The sequence below is a fragment of the Bidens hawaiensis genome, unplaced genomic scaffold, assembly GCF_021521415.1.
Source record: "Bidens hawaiensis isolate Kalapana, Puna unplaced genomic scaffold, B.hawaiensis_p1.1 tig00003126_1, whole genome shotgun sequence".
Lineage (NCBI taxonomy): Eukaryota > Viridiplantae > Streptophyta > Magnoliopsida > Asterales > Asteraceae > Bidens > Bidens hawaiensis.
The window spans coordinates 2522669-2540271 of NW_027491168.1; the positions used below are offsets into that span (position 1 = coordinate 2522669).

General features: G+C 36.8%; 1 protein-coding gene and 1 pseudogene across 2 annotated transcripts; both read left to right on the plus strand.

The window, feature by feature from the left end:
- The first annotated feature begins 3203 nt into the window (after nucleotides 1–3203).
- On the plus strand, nucleotides 3204–4393 carry LOC143622369 (ATP synthase gamma chain, chloroplastic-like). Its single transcript, XM_077093545.1, has 4 exons — nucleotides 3204–3225; nucleotides 3359–3411; nucleotides 3539–3601; nucleotides 3797–4393. Exons 1-4 carry the CDS (start codon nucleotides 3204–3206, stop codon nucleotides 4349–4351), a joined length of 693 nt encoding a protein of 230 aa, XP_076949660.1. The 3' UTR covers nucleotides 4352–4393.
- Nucleotides 4394–4918: 525 nt separating this feature from the next.
- Nucleotides 4919–14140, plus strand: LOC143622370 (protein MICROTUBULE BINDING PROTEIN 2C-like; annotated as a pseudogene). The gene is made up of 6 exons (XR_013151687.1): nucleotides 4919–4932; nucleotides 5007–5085; nucleotides 5227–5310; nucleotides 5665–5937; nucleotides 13693–13911; nucleotides 13974–14140. The product of XR_013151687.1 is annotated as a protein MICROTUBULE BINDING PROTEIN 2C-like (transcript).
- The last annotated feature ends 3463 nt before the right edge of the window (nucleotides 14141–17603 follow it).

Sequence of the window (17603 nt, forward strand, 5' to 3'; positions counted from 1 at the left end):
TTTCTTCATGATTAGGAAACGTAAGCATTCACACACCAAGGGTATAGTTAAAATAACATTTGTTTATGATTAAGAAATATTCATTCACAACGGTTATAGTTAAAGTAATGTTTCTTGTTGAAGAAGAAACCTGGTTTAGATGTTTCTTCCTGAAGAAGAAACCTAGCACATAACTGATACACAGACAAAAGGACTAAAGGTCCAAATGTTTTATATAAACAAATGATTTATTACGGTTAAAGCTATACAAAACAAACTACGGGTCTGAAGCTAGATCATTGATCTAGATATTCATACAAATGTTATTCTCGTACTATAGGTCCGAGATAACAATCAATCAATCAATCAGAATCAAATATCAGAAACTGATTACAGACAGGGGTCAGTTACCGAAGCTGATCATAAACAGGAATCAGTATCAACAACTAATTACAATCAAAAGGTGAATACGCCATAAACTTTTACAACACTTATAGAGTCAGACTGTTTGCGTAGGATTTACGAATTCTTAAAACTTTGTGTTACAATAATAAGAAACGGGCATACTCAGATTAAGAGTATACAGGTGTCTGTATCCATTCATACATGGTGACTCGGAGTTCCCCGAGGCCATGCATATCATCAAACATGCCTATGGAAGTCTGCAGGACTGTTCAGAGAAATGATATTGTGTATATGATTAATTGTACATGTACTTAGGGTAATTTTATCTCAATTGAGTTGGGTGCCTAATGGGTTGTCACAAAGGTATTATTGTTGATTACACAATGGTATTGAAAAGATTTCACAACTAAGTCAGCGTCATTCACCGGCTGTATGCTGTCGTATTTTTCTCCCACATTTCAGGAAAACTGTAAAGAATAGAACTGACAGACAAGACATATTAAAAGATTGGAGATATAGTTATTAGAGGTTATCTGATGGCTCAGATATTTTATTCAGAATATTATAAAGAACCATATTTTCCAAAGACATGTATTTGAATTATCAAAACGGGTATTTAAAATTCCGAGATTTCAACATAACAATATTTTATCCAAAAAGACTTCCGCTCATATTTTATCATACAATATCCAACGGATATTATAATCCGACATTTTATAAATGAATATTTTATTTTAAAGACTTCCGCTAAAACAAACCCGCAACTCTGATATATTTTCAAAACATATACCAACTAACGGGTGTCACGCCCAGGCCCTGAGTCGTGGTGTGACATTTGCCAGGTAAGCGTTTCCTGATTATTTTAGTATCCGCAAATACTTCCCTAAGTTTTTGTTCTAACATTAACTTGTGAATAAAAACTAGTTGGCCACATTGCTGAAATTATATCTGATCTTCTAGCATTTCAGACCGATAGGAGAGCTGTTAGTATCACCATACACAGGTGTTGCAACTATCTGTAAACATGCTCATGTAGGAGAATTTTCTATATTAACTATGAACATAAGTAAGATGTTATAGACTTATATAAAATATCTTATTGTTAAGTTCAATTTATGCTGATGTATTAAAGGAACCGTGCGTTTGCGAGCTGACCCGAAAATGACATGTTTGGCAGTAGAGTTTTTCTTTGATGTGCTTAGTTGGGGTGCTAAACGGCTCATGCTTGCAGGGGTCCAATTGGAGACGAACTCGAAAACCTTAAGCGAGTCCCAAACACGACTTGAACGCAATTTTACCCTTAACTATCTTATATCTTCGCTTACAATTGTAGTGTAATGTTACGAAATACTTATAATGAACCGAATCCATACTGGCTAAATTACTTTCAAAACTACATACCCGCTATGATTATCGCCAATGTTTTCCGTCTCATGCTTCATCCTCCTCTCTGTTTTTTCATTGTTTTATTCTTACTATGTTTTATTAGTAAAACGAATACAGTTGTTTAGGTTTATTAATTGAACTTTTATTAAAGGTTGCTTGAAGATGATTTTTGTGGCTCCTCTTTATCTTTGTGCAGATGATTATTAAAGCCAAACAAGCTCCTCTCAACTCTGGCTCATAATTGCGGTTATTTCAATTCTGTTATTGTATATTGTAATTCTAATGCAGCTATCTCATATCTACTAAGAAGATTTACTGAATAGGCAATTAAAAAGGTTTCCATATTTATGAAAACAAATGCTCCGCCGGGTTGTGCTTGCATACATTCAAATCCAGAATTGAAGGTTAATCAAGCTGTTGAACTGCTTTTATCTTCTATTATATCAAATTTAAAAGGAAGTCCTCTTGGTTGAGGTGGAAATTTTACTAGCCAATCGTTGAATAAGGTTTTCGTTTTGTAATTCTTTCAATAATTTGTCGTATGTTTGACATTTCATCTTGTGATCTTGTGTTGATACTATATATTGTTTATTTTTAGGCAAGATCAACACAATATATATTTATAATTATAAATATATATTGCCATAGAAACATCATTTGAGTACCGGTTGAAGGTGTTGTCAATTGCAATCACTTGGTGGTCATTCATTTCTTAATCACTAGGATTAGTTTAAGGAGGCCATACATTCTGCCTTTGAATCCCCATCTTGGAAGGTTTTATAAATCTCTTAGATTTATGGTTGTGCAAGGGTCGGTGTGGGCTGCTTCTTTGGCTTTTGAAAACTGCCCAGTTTTGGTTTTTCATTTTTTACAATTGCTTCGGTTTTGGTTTTTTGTTTTACCATTTACGCTTGAAATTTGAGAGTTGGGACAAAAAAATCTCAAAATAATGGATCTGGGCCTGGAACATTGGGTCTATTTTTTTTTCTTTTGGATCAATGATCGATCAATATTTACACAATTAGAACTACCATTTTTGGTATACACATTTATTAATTTTTTGTAAACTATAAATAAGTTAAAGTTGAGTTGTTTTTTTGGTTTTAGTTAAAAATAAAACCAAACAAAGAAATTGTATTATTTAAAAAACTTAAGACCAAGCAGTCGATTTCTATAGGCGTTGGCCACGCTTCAGTTATTTTGGTTTCGTGACCCCTGATTATGCTTGTAAGCAACCCAGTTTTAATGTATGTTTATATTTATAATTTGTTTGCATCTGAGTTATTGCTGGTCTCTTTGAAACACAAATAAACAAGTATTTGAGGTGTGTATGTATTTTGCATTTGCATCCCATTTTGCTTATAGTCAGTTCTTTGTAAACCTGTCTGGAACCGAACCACTAGCATACGGTCCTAGGAGAGACAATTGCTGAAATGGCGAAAAGGTTGGATGACGGTACTTTCGCAATCATGCACCTTTTTTTATTTGTTGCCTTTCAACCTGCTGTGTTGAAAAGTTTATTTCATACCCCTTTCTTTCAAGGGTATAAAATATGAAGAATTTACTTTCTTTTGATTATGTTTTGTAGTTCTTCATAGTTTTGTTGATGACCCACCATTTACCCTACAAAGGTTATATGAGGTGAATATGCTGATATTATTTGTGGTGATAATTTGATCCCGCTTGCTAAACTGCAGGCTACCTTTTAAATGACATGAATTCATGTGTATATCTTTTAAATTTTTGTATATATTCTTAAAATGAACAGATCATACTAGATGCACCAAACTTGTATTCAAATCTCTCAAAGCTTGTCATGGCCTTCGAAAAGGTAACTTTTATCTACACATTGTTATTTGTGACCTTTATAAGTTATAAGCCTTAAAACCGAGAGTAGTTAACCTGTTGTACAGAATTTGTTCGTTACTTCAACCTTGATGCATTTCTACTGAACCGCAACTGCAATCTGATATTGTCATGGAAATGGAGGCCCGCCCATGGAAGTGACACCAGATAGGGATGAAATTATGACCAACCGAATATTCCGGTTGACAAGTTTCTCGAAGGGAGCAGCTTCCCGACTGCGAAAGAAGCTCAAGTGATCGTAGCAGACGATGTGTTTTCGTTATTTGTAAGCAAAGAAGTCAACAAAATCGAGCTTCTATACACGAAATTTGTTTCACTTGTGAAATCGGATCCCGTGATTCACACCAATGGAGTATGTGCTGATGCTGCTGAAGATGAGTTATTTAGGTTGACCACAAAAGAGGGTAAATTGACCGTTGAACGCGATGTGGTTAGAACCGAAACGATTGATTTTTCGCCGATTTTGCAATTCGAGCAAGACGCGGATCATATATTGGATGCTTTGTTACCATGGTATTTAAGCAGTCAGATATTAAAGGCATTGCATGAGTCATTAGCGAGTGAGCTCGTTGCACGAATGACTGCAATGGGGAGCGCGACTGATAATGCGACCGAGTTGAAGAAGAACTTGTCACGGGTTTATAATCGCCAACGTCAAGCGAAGATTACCGGAGGGATTTTGGAGATTGTGGCTGGTGCTGATGCATTGGCTTAATTTGATAATGATCATGTTTGGTATAGTTGTTAATTGATTGGATCATTTTGTGTAAGAAATGTATGATGATGAATGTCTAAACAACTAAGAAACCATCATTATCAAGTCCCATCCCAACATGTATTATTATTACTATTTTTATATTATAATTCTCTCAAACCATCAAATGTCATTGTAAGAGGTAAAAGCTAATTTGTGTCTTGCTTTTGAGATCATACACTTAGAGCATGTGATGTGAAGCGATTGTGTGATTTAGTAACTTGAAGTGTCATTATTTATAGTTTATCCTCCAATTGCTCTACTTAGTGTTGATAAAAAAAGTGAAGGATTAAAGCTGTGAGAACGGCATTACGAAATTAGTTTATAATGTTACAGGTTTGAACAATCCAAGCTATCGGTGTATGCTATAATTGATGTTTTGGTTCGAAACTCTTTATACATAATGTAAATCTATCCATTCTCATCCGAAAGTTTTGAACCCCCTCTCAAGATTCCGTCCAAGCTTCTCCACTGGATATCTGTGTAACAAATATGTAGTATTAGTAATTCTGTATCCACTTTTCAAGAATGATACAATACGGGTACTTAAGTGTCCCGCCACATCTTTCAAACCTCCCCCCACTTCTCAGTTGTTCACTTTTTGTGTCATCTCCAGCAATGCATTTGCATCATCAGTCGACCGTCTTTTATTCGATGACCTCGTCCAGATCGTTCCTGCCCTTCAGTCGTTCATTGTAATTCCATTTCTTTTGCCTTCAATTACATTACATTAGGGTTTCTTAATTTCTTTGCTTACGTATACTTTGATTTAATCAGATTTCACGAAACTGATTTCCCAAATTATTTAAACCCTAAATTCGGAATTGTTTTCGTAGGATCAAAATGCGAGTAGTTCGTACACTCGCAGGGGGTCGATGATCTACACCAAGAAACCTTCACGAGAATCAATCTCTAATAAGGTAATCCGTATTGTAAAACTCGCTAGTTGGGAGTTGGGAATCGGGATTAATCAGAATTGATTCGGTTGGAAAATTACATACAAATGTTCACATAAATACTTCAAACATAAACATAAGTACATAACAAATCAATGAGAAAATCAAGGTTCGACTACCTTTAAAAAAATTAAAAAGCTTAATTTTCTTTTTGACCGACTTATGTCACCAATTAGGAAAATATTAATCAGTAACCCAATGACTAGTCCCCGACTAATTCCGATGTTTACGACACTTTAGGCAATTCTTATCGCTTCTGTATTCCATGGCTTGAACTATCACAATTCAACAACTTGCAAGGCTTACATTTTGTTTCAGATGAATGGAGAAAAAGGGCGGAATGATCAATCCTTTCCTGGGAATAAACGCGTAGAAAATGGTGGAAATTTGATAAAAGAAACAGAAGAATTGATGGAGAAAGTGGAGGGTTTGCAGAAACAGTTGTTGGAGAAAGATGAGATTTTGAAGTCAACAGAAGGCTTGAAAAGTCAAACCGATTGTGTTCGTAGCGTGCTCAAGTAAGTGAAAAAACAGGTGTTGGAGAAGGATGATTTACTGCGGTTTACTCAAGCACAAGTAGCTGATGTGAAGGTAAGTGTTTTGATAGTAAAGATGTGATTTTGAATCATGAGAATTTGATAATTAATTGCAACTAAACATGGTGTGAAAATTCCTTTTTTGTTGTTGACACGAGGTCGAAGACTCACGCAAAAATAAATCAAATACAACTAACTAGATAGCGGTAAGTGGGTGTCGACCACGAGGAGTTTGTGGAATATGTGTTACTAAGTAACTCAACAATTAAACTAATATAAATGTAAATGACGAAAAAGTAATTCTCAAGTTGGTTTTGATTTGATTTTATAAACTAAATAAACTAAACGAAAGTTGTAAACAATTGCTTTAGCAAGTATTCCTCTTGGAATTCGGGTTATTACTCAACACTTTTATTAAAGTTCAATGGATAAATCATAATATCTTGATTTTGTGTAAATGTAATTGTTTGTGATTAATCAAGAACTAAGTACTCGGATTCCTAGAACGCGAGGTCGTTACTTGATAATCAATCAATATAGTCTTAATCCTAATTCCTTCTACTAATCTTAATTGTCAACGACACCAAGAACGTATAGAACTAAACTAGGTTTAAAACGATATGGACAAATTACAAACAATCAAACAAACATCATAGTTATACTAACTTTAACAATTAGATAACCAATCCAAATTCAAGAATAATAAACATAAATGTATTGTGAATAACCTTACATCTAAGAGAAACACCAAAGGGTTTAGCCACACATGATTGGTTTCATCAATCCAATGTTTAATCCAATTCAATCAAAGATTATGATGTTAATCTTCAATTAGAAACACCCAAAATATTGTTCCAAGGCACCAAAATCACCCACACCAATTGTCTAGTTCGGAATCCCCAAGAATGGAACCCAAAAGTCCTTTAAAACCCATTTTTCGAGTTGTAACCGACATCAAAATGCTGAGGCTACAGTAAGCTACGGTGGCTACCGTAAGCTACGGTAGCCCTGAAGTTCCTACGATGGAAAGTGTCTGTTTACGGTGGCTTTTTACTGCAGACCCCTAGTGTAGCTTACGGTGGCTACCGTAAGCTACGGTAGACCCAGTTCAAAATTCCATTTTTCTTTATCAATTCTTGGTTGTTGACTTCCTGCATTGACTCTCTTGTTCCTTTTCATCTGAACACACTCGAGCAACCTTTTCTCCTCATTTGTACCTGCATTACACAACATAGTGTAGTAATCCAAATCCTTGAATTTATACATAAACGCACACGTTTTAACTAGAATTACGACACTTAAGGGTGGCTCTACAATCCACCCGTCACATCCCCACACTTACACGTTGCTTGCCCTCAAGCAACTTAAACAATTTCTTGTTTTTAAAATATAACCACCAAACATACCACAAAGCCCGGCTCAGTCAAGGTCCCCAATCATACCCTATTCCCTCATTATTAGAGGTTTGCATTAGTATCACTCAATATTATATTTAAAACATAGAATTCTAGTCAATCTTAACATGCTTTCGGCTTTTACTCACACATAACACACCGTCACTCATTAACCCTCTTATCGGTGATCGTTCTATATTTTCCAATAATACTCAATTCTCCTCGCATACGCTTGTACTACCATCAAATCTCCACCTATATATGCTTTGACACAAATACAAATCAAGAGGATTTAAAACAGGTTATAACGGGGCTAGGTGTAAGGGTATGGAATGGAATATTGAAAGTAGCTCAGGCGATCTGATCCGGCTTATTACATCAAAACTAAATAAACAATAATATAAACAACAATAAACATTACTAACTTGCATCTCAACACTCACTACACCATACCTTTCTTTTTTTTTCTTTTTTTTCTTTCTTTCTTTCTTTTTTTTTTTTTTTTGAGTAAACATAATACTCGATACTTCCTATTGATTAGTACTATAACAATTACAAATACAAAGAAATACCTACTAAGCCGGATCGTCTCGCAACATAACATCGGGGTTGATTAAATCAGAAGAATAAGTCCAATAAATTTTTGTAAGGGAACCAACCCCCCGCCCCTCTCATTGCCCACGCTCATATGTGTAATGTATGAGGCCCAACCCCTCAAAACCCACACTCACGCTCATCCAGACGAGGTTTAAACCTAATTGCCTCTATCACTTTTGTACTTATGCCAAGCTAAGGTCTCAAAATGCATTGATAGCACAAGTTCTAACGGAGAATAACCAATCCATCACCGCTCTTCACTTTCCCATAAACAAATGGACATGGACATGTTATGAAGGTTATTGTACCGAAAACATGCTAACCTTGACTAGAATACTACACAACCTCGTTTTTTTAAAACAACTAAGCAAACTTGACCTTTAGGGAATTGTGACCATGAAAAGGGACCAAAACCTTACACCGCCATCTTACCACTTTCCGACTATCTTTAAATTTTTTATTTTTATTTTTTTCTCTTTTCTCTTTTCTTTTTTTTTATGAAAAATTTTTAAGAACAAAAAATTCCCCCATCCCCACACTTGGGATACATTGTCCCCAATGTATGGTTTTGAGAAATTAAAAACTTCACTTCCATTCATGAAAAACCCGTGTTGTCCCCAACATAGTGTCGAAAAGAAATCCATAAGAATTTCCCCACACTTGGTTTTTGCTATGATGGTAACTTAAAATACCATTAATAACAACAAACTAGAAATTATAGAGCAAAATAAAAATAAAAATATACAAAATGTACAATTACCACCTTTTTGAAACTTTTATGACATTCAAGGTGGGTGACTGGCCCACTCCCGTGCAGCCTTCTCGTTATAAGCACGCTCTTTTTCAAGCAATTGTTGCCAGTATTCCGGCAAACCAGGTCCGGGCCCGAACATCCTCATCCTCCACCCTGGATCATTTAGGTTAGGTGGATGTCTCACTTTTATCTTCCTTGGTCGGCCACCTTTTTCTGCCACCTTCTCACTCTGTTGATGCTCAGCTTCTTTCTTCTCAACTGACCTGTCAATCACAAAACACTCCATTTTCGTGTGATCCTTGCTCAAGGATACACAATTGTTAACAAAATCCACCTTCAGGTTTTCCTTGTCAATAAAAGGGTCAGTAGTATTTTCAAATAATAATAACCGTTTATCACGATTCCCACATTTAATTCCCAGTGTCCCCCTAGCACAATCAATTACTACAAGTGAAGTGGCGAGGAAGGGTCTACCCAATATGACTGTGGGTTCCGTATTTGTTACATTTTTAGCATAATCAAGTACTAAAAAGTCAACTGAGTAACAGAAATCCTCCACATGTACCATCACATTATATATCATGCCTCGTGGAAGTGTATGGGTTTGATCAGCTAAAACCACGGTGGTGTTTACTTTTTGTAGCGGACCAAACTCATACTGATCATATAAACTACCAGGCATTATACTAACACAAGCTCCAAGATCTAGCAGTGCCCGATCAGTTTTAAATTCACCAATTTGGATTGATAAAAGGGGCACTCCTGGGTCTTGAAGTTTACTCGGGATAATATTATTATCAACCCTCTCATCCCTTATTTTGGTTAATTTGTCATTTAAACATTTATCACAAGAACAATTTTCACAAAAAGATATTTCATTCGGTTGTAATTCAGAGTTGTTTTGAAAAATTGTTTCATAATTACTCACATTTTCAGTCTCATCACTAATATCTTCCACCACCTCCTCAACAAACTGTGGTGTTGGATCAACTTGAAATTCCAAAATTAGGTAAAAGACTTACCGCATTGATATGCACGTTGTTCCCCTTCTTTAAGCTCGAGCTGTGTTTCTTCAAATTCTCAACATCGGTTGCAAGTTGACCCATTTGAGTGGTCAACGATTGAATGACTTTGTCACGGACTTCATCCTTTTTCATGCGCACTTCATCAAGTTGATTTCTCCTTTGCATGTCTTGTTGTATCATCCTAAGCATATCCATGACTTCATTCCCACTTGAATAACTTTGACCCGAACACCCACTTTGACCACTTCCCGTTTGTTGAAATTGACTTTGAAAGCCTTGATTATTGTATTGGTGGTGTGGAACATAATTTCCTTGATTCCCTTGGAAATTCGGATTTGATTGAGTAGCCGGATTCGTATAACGAAAATTGGGATGATTTTTCAACCCGGGGTGGTAAGTGTTTGAATTCATGTTATAAGTTCGACCACCTCCCCCTTGACCTTGAAGTGCATTCACGTTCTCTAATTGTGCTTGTCCCACCGTACACACATTCGCCGCATGACCCAACTCATTGCAATTTGTACAAACATCAATTCTTTGGTTAGTGGTTTGTACTCCTACATCTTCTACGGCATGGACTTGCGGTCTTCCAATTGCCGGCCTTGCTCTTCTTACGGTTTGAGCCTTTCTCTTCGATGTGACCGACATTTGCTCCAAGAATGCCCAATCATCTTGTTCATAATTGGTACCGAATGTACCATTTGTGATTGACATTAAGTCCCTCTCATCTTCCGCATTTAACCCATCATGAAAAGCATTCAACAATTCCCAAAGAGCTACACCATCATGAGGACAATTTTTGATCATCATATTAAACCGCTCGAATGCTTCATGAAACATCTCACCCGATTGTTGTTGGAAGCTTCTCAAAATTCGTCTCGCATCATTAGTCTTTTGGGCCGTGTAAAACTCTTCCAAGAACCTTTGTTGCATCTCGGCATAAGTATAAATTGATGCGGAAGGCAAAGTGTAGAACCATCTCTTTGCCTTATCTTCTAACGAGAATTGGAATAAAACCAACTTAACTTCATCCGGTGAAAAACCTTGACCCCCAATCGTGTTGCAAATAGAGTCATATGCCTCCAAATGAAAATAAGGTTCTTCCGTTGCTAGACCTTTATACTTTGGTAAACTTTGGAGCGCATTGGTTCTCACCTCAAACGTTCTTCCATTTTGGTTTTGAGGAATAACTACCGGAGATGGGTTATTGGTGATGATCGGTCTAAAATGAGCTTCAATTCCCCTAACTATCTCCATTGCATGCCTTCTTGGTACCCCCAAAGGTACTCTCGGTTGGCCCATTTGCCGGTAAACGGGCCTTTGTTGGGCATATTGTTGGAATTATGGTTGAGGATTTGGTTGTTGAGGTTGTTGATATTGCGGTTGTTGTGGAACTTGTTGCAATGGTTGTGGTTGTTGTATTTGATTGATATTCGGCCTACCCCATTTTTGCACTAGTTGCTGCGGTTGTTGTTCGGGTCCATACCCGAATTGCCCTTGCACCCTCAATTGACTCCCGTCAACTCCACTTACATATCCTTCTTCAAATTCTTCATACCCTTCATTGTTATCTCCATAATGTGGCCCACCAAACAAATGCGGGCCTGATCTACGACCCGGTGAAATATGGGTTATGGGTGGGTCTTGGGGAAATGTGTATGGTTGTTGATGGTAGAATGGATGCTGTTGAGAGTGAAAAGGTGATTGTTGTGATGAAGTCGATGATTGTCCTTGAATAAGCATAAAGTTGGACAAGGGTGGAATGTTAGCTGGTGGTTGAAAGCTAAACACGGTTGAAGTAGGCTCGCTTGTAGGATTTGTGGTGGTAATGGGTTTAGTGGATGGTGGGTTCTGTGGATTGATGGGTGGTGGCATTGGCGGTAAAGTTTGTTCCGAAGTCATGATTGTGGTGTCAGTTGTTCGACTTTGTGTGCTTGGTGACCGAATAATCTTGTTCTCCCTTTGAAGAATCCGATTTTGGCGAAAAGTTCTCTCGATTTCCGGATCAAAAGCTAACGGTGATGAAGACCGCAAGCGTCGTGTATGCATATACCTGTAAGTACCTGCACACTAGCACAGCTAGTGTAAAAGTGACAATAACAAGTAAACAAAAACTACAAAAATAACACACGTTGCGCACTACTCCCCGGCAACGGCGCCAAAATTTGACACGAGGTCGAAGACTCGCGCAAAAATAAACCAAATACAACTAACTAGATAGCGGTAAGTGGGTGTCGAACACGAGGAGTTTGTGGAATATGTGTTACTAAGTAACTCAACAATTAAACTAATATAAATGTAAATGACGAAAAAGTAATTCTCAAGTTGGTTTTGATTTGATTTTATAAACTAAATAAACTAAACGAAAGTTGTAAACAATTGCTTTAGCAAGTATTCCTCTTGGAATTCGGGTTATTACTCAACACTTTTATTAAAGTTCAATGGATAAATCATAATATCTTGATTTTGTGTAAATGTAATTGTTTGTGATTAATCAAGAACTAAGTACTCGGATTCCTAGAACGCGAGGTCGTTACTTGATAATCAATCAATATAGTCTTAATCCTAATTCCTTCTACTAAATCTCAATTGTCAACGACACCAAGAACGTATAGAACTAAACTAGGTTTAAAACGATATGGACAAATTACAAACAATCAAACAAACATCATAGTTATACTAACCTCAATAATTAGATAACCAATCCAAATTCAAGAATAATAAACATAAATGTATTGTGAATAACCTTACATCTAAGAGAAACACCAAAGGGTTTAGCCACACATGATTGGTTTCATCAATCCAATGTTTAATCCAATTAAATCAAAGATTATGATGTTAATCTTCAATTAGAAACCCCCAAAATATTGTTCCAAGGCACCAAAATCACCTACACCAATTGTCTAGTTCGGAATCCCCAAGAATGGAACCCAAAAGTCCTTTAAAACCCATTTTTCGAGTTGTAACCGACATCAAAATGTTGAGGCTACAGTAAGCTACGGTAGCCCTGAAGTTCCTACGGTGGAAAGTGTCTGTTTACGGTGGCTACCGTAAGCTATGGTAGACCCAGTTCAAAATTTCATTTTTCTTTATCAATTCTTGGCTGTTGACTTCCCGCATTGACTCTCTTGTTCCTTTTCTTCTGAACACACTCGAGCAACCTTTTCTCCTCATTTGTACCTGCATTACACAACATAGTGTAGTATTCCAAATCCTTGAATTTATACATAAACGCACACGTTTTAACTAGAATTACGACACTTAAGGGTGGCTCTACAATCCACCCGTCAATTGTTTGAAATTCTTATAATCAGATACTTATTATTTTTTTAGCAGAATTTATAGATAAGATGACTAAATTTGACATTTTTGTGAAAATAAACAGCGATGATTTGTGGAATGGGATTAAAAGTTTATTATATTATGCAGTGGCGAGAATGAAACAGAAAAACCGATCCTTAACTAATAACCGAATCCAAACAAAAACTGACTGTTTGGTTTTATGTTTTCGTAAAAAAACTGAAATTTCGGTTTGATCTCAGTTTTGTGTGTAAAATCAAACCGCACGGAACACAACTTATGGATTTTCATTTCTGTTGTGAAATTTCAGTAATTTATAAAAACCTAATATAGAGTTAGTCCAAATGTATAATAATTAATTAACTCTTATATCACAAAAACATGTAGGCTCAATTTCATTATTTTGGGTTAGTTTTATTTTGGCCAAAAAGTTTCAAGCCCAAATGGCAAACCTAAACAGAATGGTTTTTAAAAACTGAAATTTTGGTTTGATTCCAAAACCGACCCATGCACACCCTTAAGATTTGTAAAGATTAAAGTAACGTTCATGGTCTGGCAAAGTGATAAGTGCCCCTTGGTTAATAGGGTATTGGTGGGGCCCATTGCCTAGAAGCATAGCGGTTGAAATTGGTATTTGCACATTATCATCATTACAAATACATTGTTAACTCGAGTGTACGTTATTTTTTATCTGTTTTTATGGACGAGTTTTACAAGGTATGTTTGTTTGGTCGTCACAGGTTCAGCTTGCAGATAAACAAGCATCTATAGAGAAACTACAGTGGGAAACAATGACTTCCAACAAAAAGGTGGATAAACTCCAGGAAGATTTGAATGCCATTCAAGGAGAGACGTCATCATACACGCAGTTATTCGATGGTTTGTCAAATGACAATTATACCCTTTCGCATGAAGACTATTATGATATCACCCCACATTGTGGCCACCTTCCTGAAATAGTAAGCCATATGCCACTGATTCAAAGTCATTGCAAAACTCTAATTTGATATGTAATATGTAGGATGACATGGGTGTGGTGGAAATGAGGAAAATGGAAGAGGCACAAGAAGCCTATGTGGCTGCCATTGCAGCTGCAAAGGAGAAGCAAGATGATGAGTCGATCGCGATGGCTGCCAATGCTAGGTTACTTCTGCAATCGTTAGTTTTGTGAAGTTGACTGGTGTGAAATTCTAAAGGGTTGACCCTGTTTGGCAAAACAGAGCATTTGGTTCACTATTTTTATAATACCAGGTGTTTTTTATGTTTCAACTCGTGCAAGCATATTGGTTGGTTATCTTAGTTCTCTACACAAATATATTTTAGGATAACTAATTTTTTCTATATGATTATGAAAGATATATTAGTTACTTTGATAAAGCATCAGAATAGAAACCTATGCACTAAGTTATTTACATTGTTTAGTTTCTACCTCTTTTTATGTAGACATGGGGAAAAAAAATAGATTACATATTTGGCATTCCTACCCATGGCTGGTTACAAGCGGAGCCACCGTCAAGCTTGAACTCTGATTGTTTATAGACTGAGTTGGACTAAGATGACACTTTTAAACAGAGTTTATTTCAAGTGTGATAGGCTTTTTTTTAAACGAATTATTTGAACAAATCTAATTTTAATAACAAACGGCGAAATGATAAACAGTCTAAAGAATAAAACCAATTAGTTAGTGTCGATGATGAACAAATCCATGATAAATATAAGCGCATCTAAGGAAATGGAACGCATGACTAGAGAAAAATCATCATATTGATTAACAAAGAAATGATTGATGTAAACATGTACAAATTCATACAACTAATATAGCCATTTTTTGCTTTTCTCCGTACTATACAACTAATATAAACCAATTTTTGCTCAGCTAGTTTCTAGCCAAGGTCCCCCTCACCTTGCTAGACTTAAACCCAACCCCCCCCCCCCCCCCCCCCACCTTGCCAATGACTTTTAGTTCAACTGACATTGAAGAATAAGTAAAGATTTTGGCTGAACGCTGCAAGGTTTCAAGTTCAAAACTGGATTTTATCATGGTAGACCTTGAGACGATGGGTTTTATCTTATAGAAAAATGATTGGCTTGGGCTAATCAGCTTTATTTGTGGAGTCATATTTTGCCATTTGATTACCCATTTTCCTTTTCGCCCTATGATATAAAATAAAATAAAGAGTTAATGGCCATTTTCGTCCCTGTGGTTTGCTACTTTCGCCACTTCAGTCCAAAATTTGTATTTTTGTCAATTTAGTCCTCATAGTTTTAAATATTAGCCAATTACGTCCTATCCGTCTAACGACATCCAGATATGCCGTTAGTTTAAGGGTATTTTTGTCTTTCTCCCTTTTATTTTGAGTTATTGGTCATTTTCGTCCCCGTGGTTTGATACTTTTGCCAATTCAGTCCAAAGTTTGAAATTTTGTCAATTCAAGTCAGTTTTTTTTCTATAACCCTAGAGAGCGTTATCCAAGCCCAAAACAAGTCTGCATTTACTCTGTCGACAACAGTAATCATACCCCCTCCTCTCGTATTTAGTTTCTAGACGGTTCCTAAACTCTCCCCCATGGTGGAATTCAATGGTAAAGTGGTCAAAGCAATTCCGTGAAACCGAATTGTACGGAAAAAACTAAAAATCGTTTCTTTGATGAATGCATAATATTTAGGGTTTAGAGATTAACATATCATAACGAAATCTGGGTCGTAATCAACTATTATACATTAATCAACAAAACAATTTTTAGTTTTTTCTATATAATTCGGTTTCAGGGAAACCTTGACCACTTTACCATTGAATTCCACCATGGAGAAGATTTTAGGAAATGTCTAAAAACTAAATATAGGGGGGGTATGATTACTGTTGTCACCAGAGTAAATGCATACCAGTATTTGAGGTTGCTCGATGGTTTTGGGCTTGAATTATGCTCTTCAGGGTTATAATCAAAAAACATAAAAAAAAAAAAAAAAAACTAAATTAAACTGAACATTAAATTGACAAATTTTCAAACTTTGGACTGAATTGGCAAAGATATCAAACCACAGGGACTAAAATGACCATTAACTCAAGATTAAAAGGAGAAAGACAAAAATACCCTTAAACTAACGGCATAGCTGGATGCCGTTAGACGGATGGGACGTAATTGGCTAATATTTAAAACTATGAGGACTAAATTGACAAAATTAAAAATTTTGGACCGAAGTGGCGAAAGTAGCAAACTACAGGGACGAAAATGGCCATAAACTCTTTTTTAAAAGAATAAATATATTTATCATTCTAACGAAATACAGCGATGAGTTCCCCGAATCAACGTCACCTGCTCCGGGTAGCTCTCTCCTGCCGGAAAATCAGCGCTCAGGTGACCAACTCCGCCACCGACTCCATCGTGGCAATGGCCTCATCCACCGAACAAGAGTTCATGCCACACTACCGATCCATGCTCACCACCTTCCCTAGACCCCACTGGTTTTGGGACGCCACCATCGCTTCCAGAGTCGGCGAGAAGCTAGGGTTTCGTCTTACCGACATAGGTATCTCCGACGTCCAAATTGACATCCCTCCGTTGCCCGCTCATCACCGGAAACTGATCGCCCCGTTCCTGCACTCCGTCAAACGCGCCGGAATTAGCGTCTCCGGATCGGAAAAGGTAATTTAAAGTTGAAAATCCCTTACTAATTGTATTTGATTCTTACATTGCTGTGATTTGTTTTCGTTTCTGTTCATCAAGAATATCTGATGTGAAATCAATTTGATATAAACATTTGCACTTGATACTAACAGATTGAACATGCGTAGTTAGTTTAAGTGATGAAATTTTGATCAGTTGTTACCTGAACATACGTACCACCTATACGTACTATCAGGTGAAGGCGAGGCCTTGGTTCTGTGATTTATGAACCGAGCTGCTCGCGAGCTATTCGAGATCCGATTGATGAAAGGCTCGTTTAGTTATCGAGTCCAAACTCAAGTCGTGTATGAGAAGATTGCTTGGGCTCATCAAGCCTTAATGAGATTTGTAAGTTTTAACTGTTTTGGACGTCTACATATTAATTTCACACTGTAGGCTGAGCTCAAGCTGAGCGTAGGCTGGTTAAAGTTTTTCTGAAATTAGCCTCTCGAGCTTCAGTTTCCATCTATGAGCCCGGCAAGCCAAAATCGGACTGAAGCGTAGGCTTGGATCGAGGCGAGCTCGAGCTTTAGAAAGGCCTAACGAGTCAAGCTCAAGTAGTGTAAGCTCCAGCCCGGCTTGTTTACACCCCTAAAAATAGACTTCTTCTAGGCACAAAACTGGCCTGAACCAGTCTTGACAGGCCAAAATCTGACTGAACCATTAAAAATAGAACCTGACCAGTCTCCTGAACGTGTGCACAGGCCAATAAGCAGCTTGAACCAGCTGATGCTCTAATACTATGCTGAGTGACCCTCTATTGGATTTATTTTCACTAAAAAATTTTGAGAAAATCTGATGTCTAGTGGTTTTATGAGGCGAGTTAGGTTATTGAGAATCAAGATATTGAATGATTATTCTTGAGAACTAAAATACATTATTAATTGTTGTGAACTAAAATACATCAAATGTTCTTTTCTGATAAATAAATACGATGCTGATTTTTTAAAAGTTACAATAAAATTAAAAATTGGCGCCTAGGTTCA

Bases quoted from the DNA above. Each gene is read 5' to 3' on its own strand.
- LOC143622369 (XM_077093545.1), top strand. From the start codon at position 3,204: ATGGCGAAAAGGTTGGATGACG. The intron at 3,226-3,358 runs GTACTTTCGCAA...TATGTTTTGTAG, and splicing joins GGCGAAAAGGTTGGATGACG to TTCTTCATAGTTTTGTTGAT. The intron at 3,602-3,796 runs GTAACTTTTATC...TAGGGATGAAAT, and splicing joins TTGTCATGGCCTTCGAAAAG to TATGACCAACCGAATATTCC.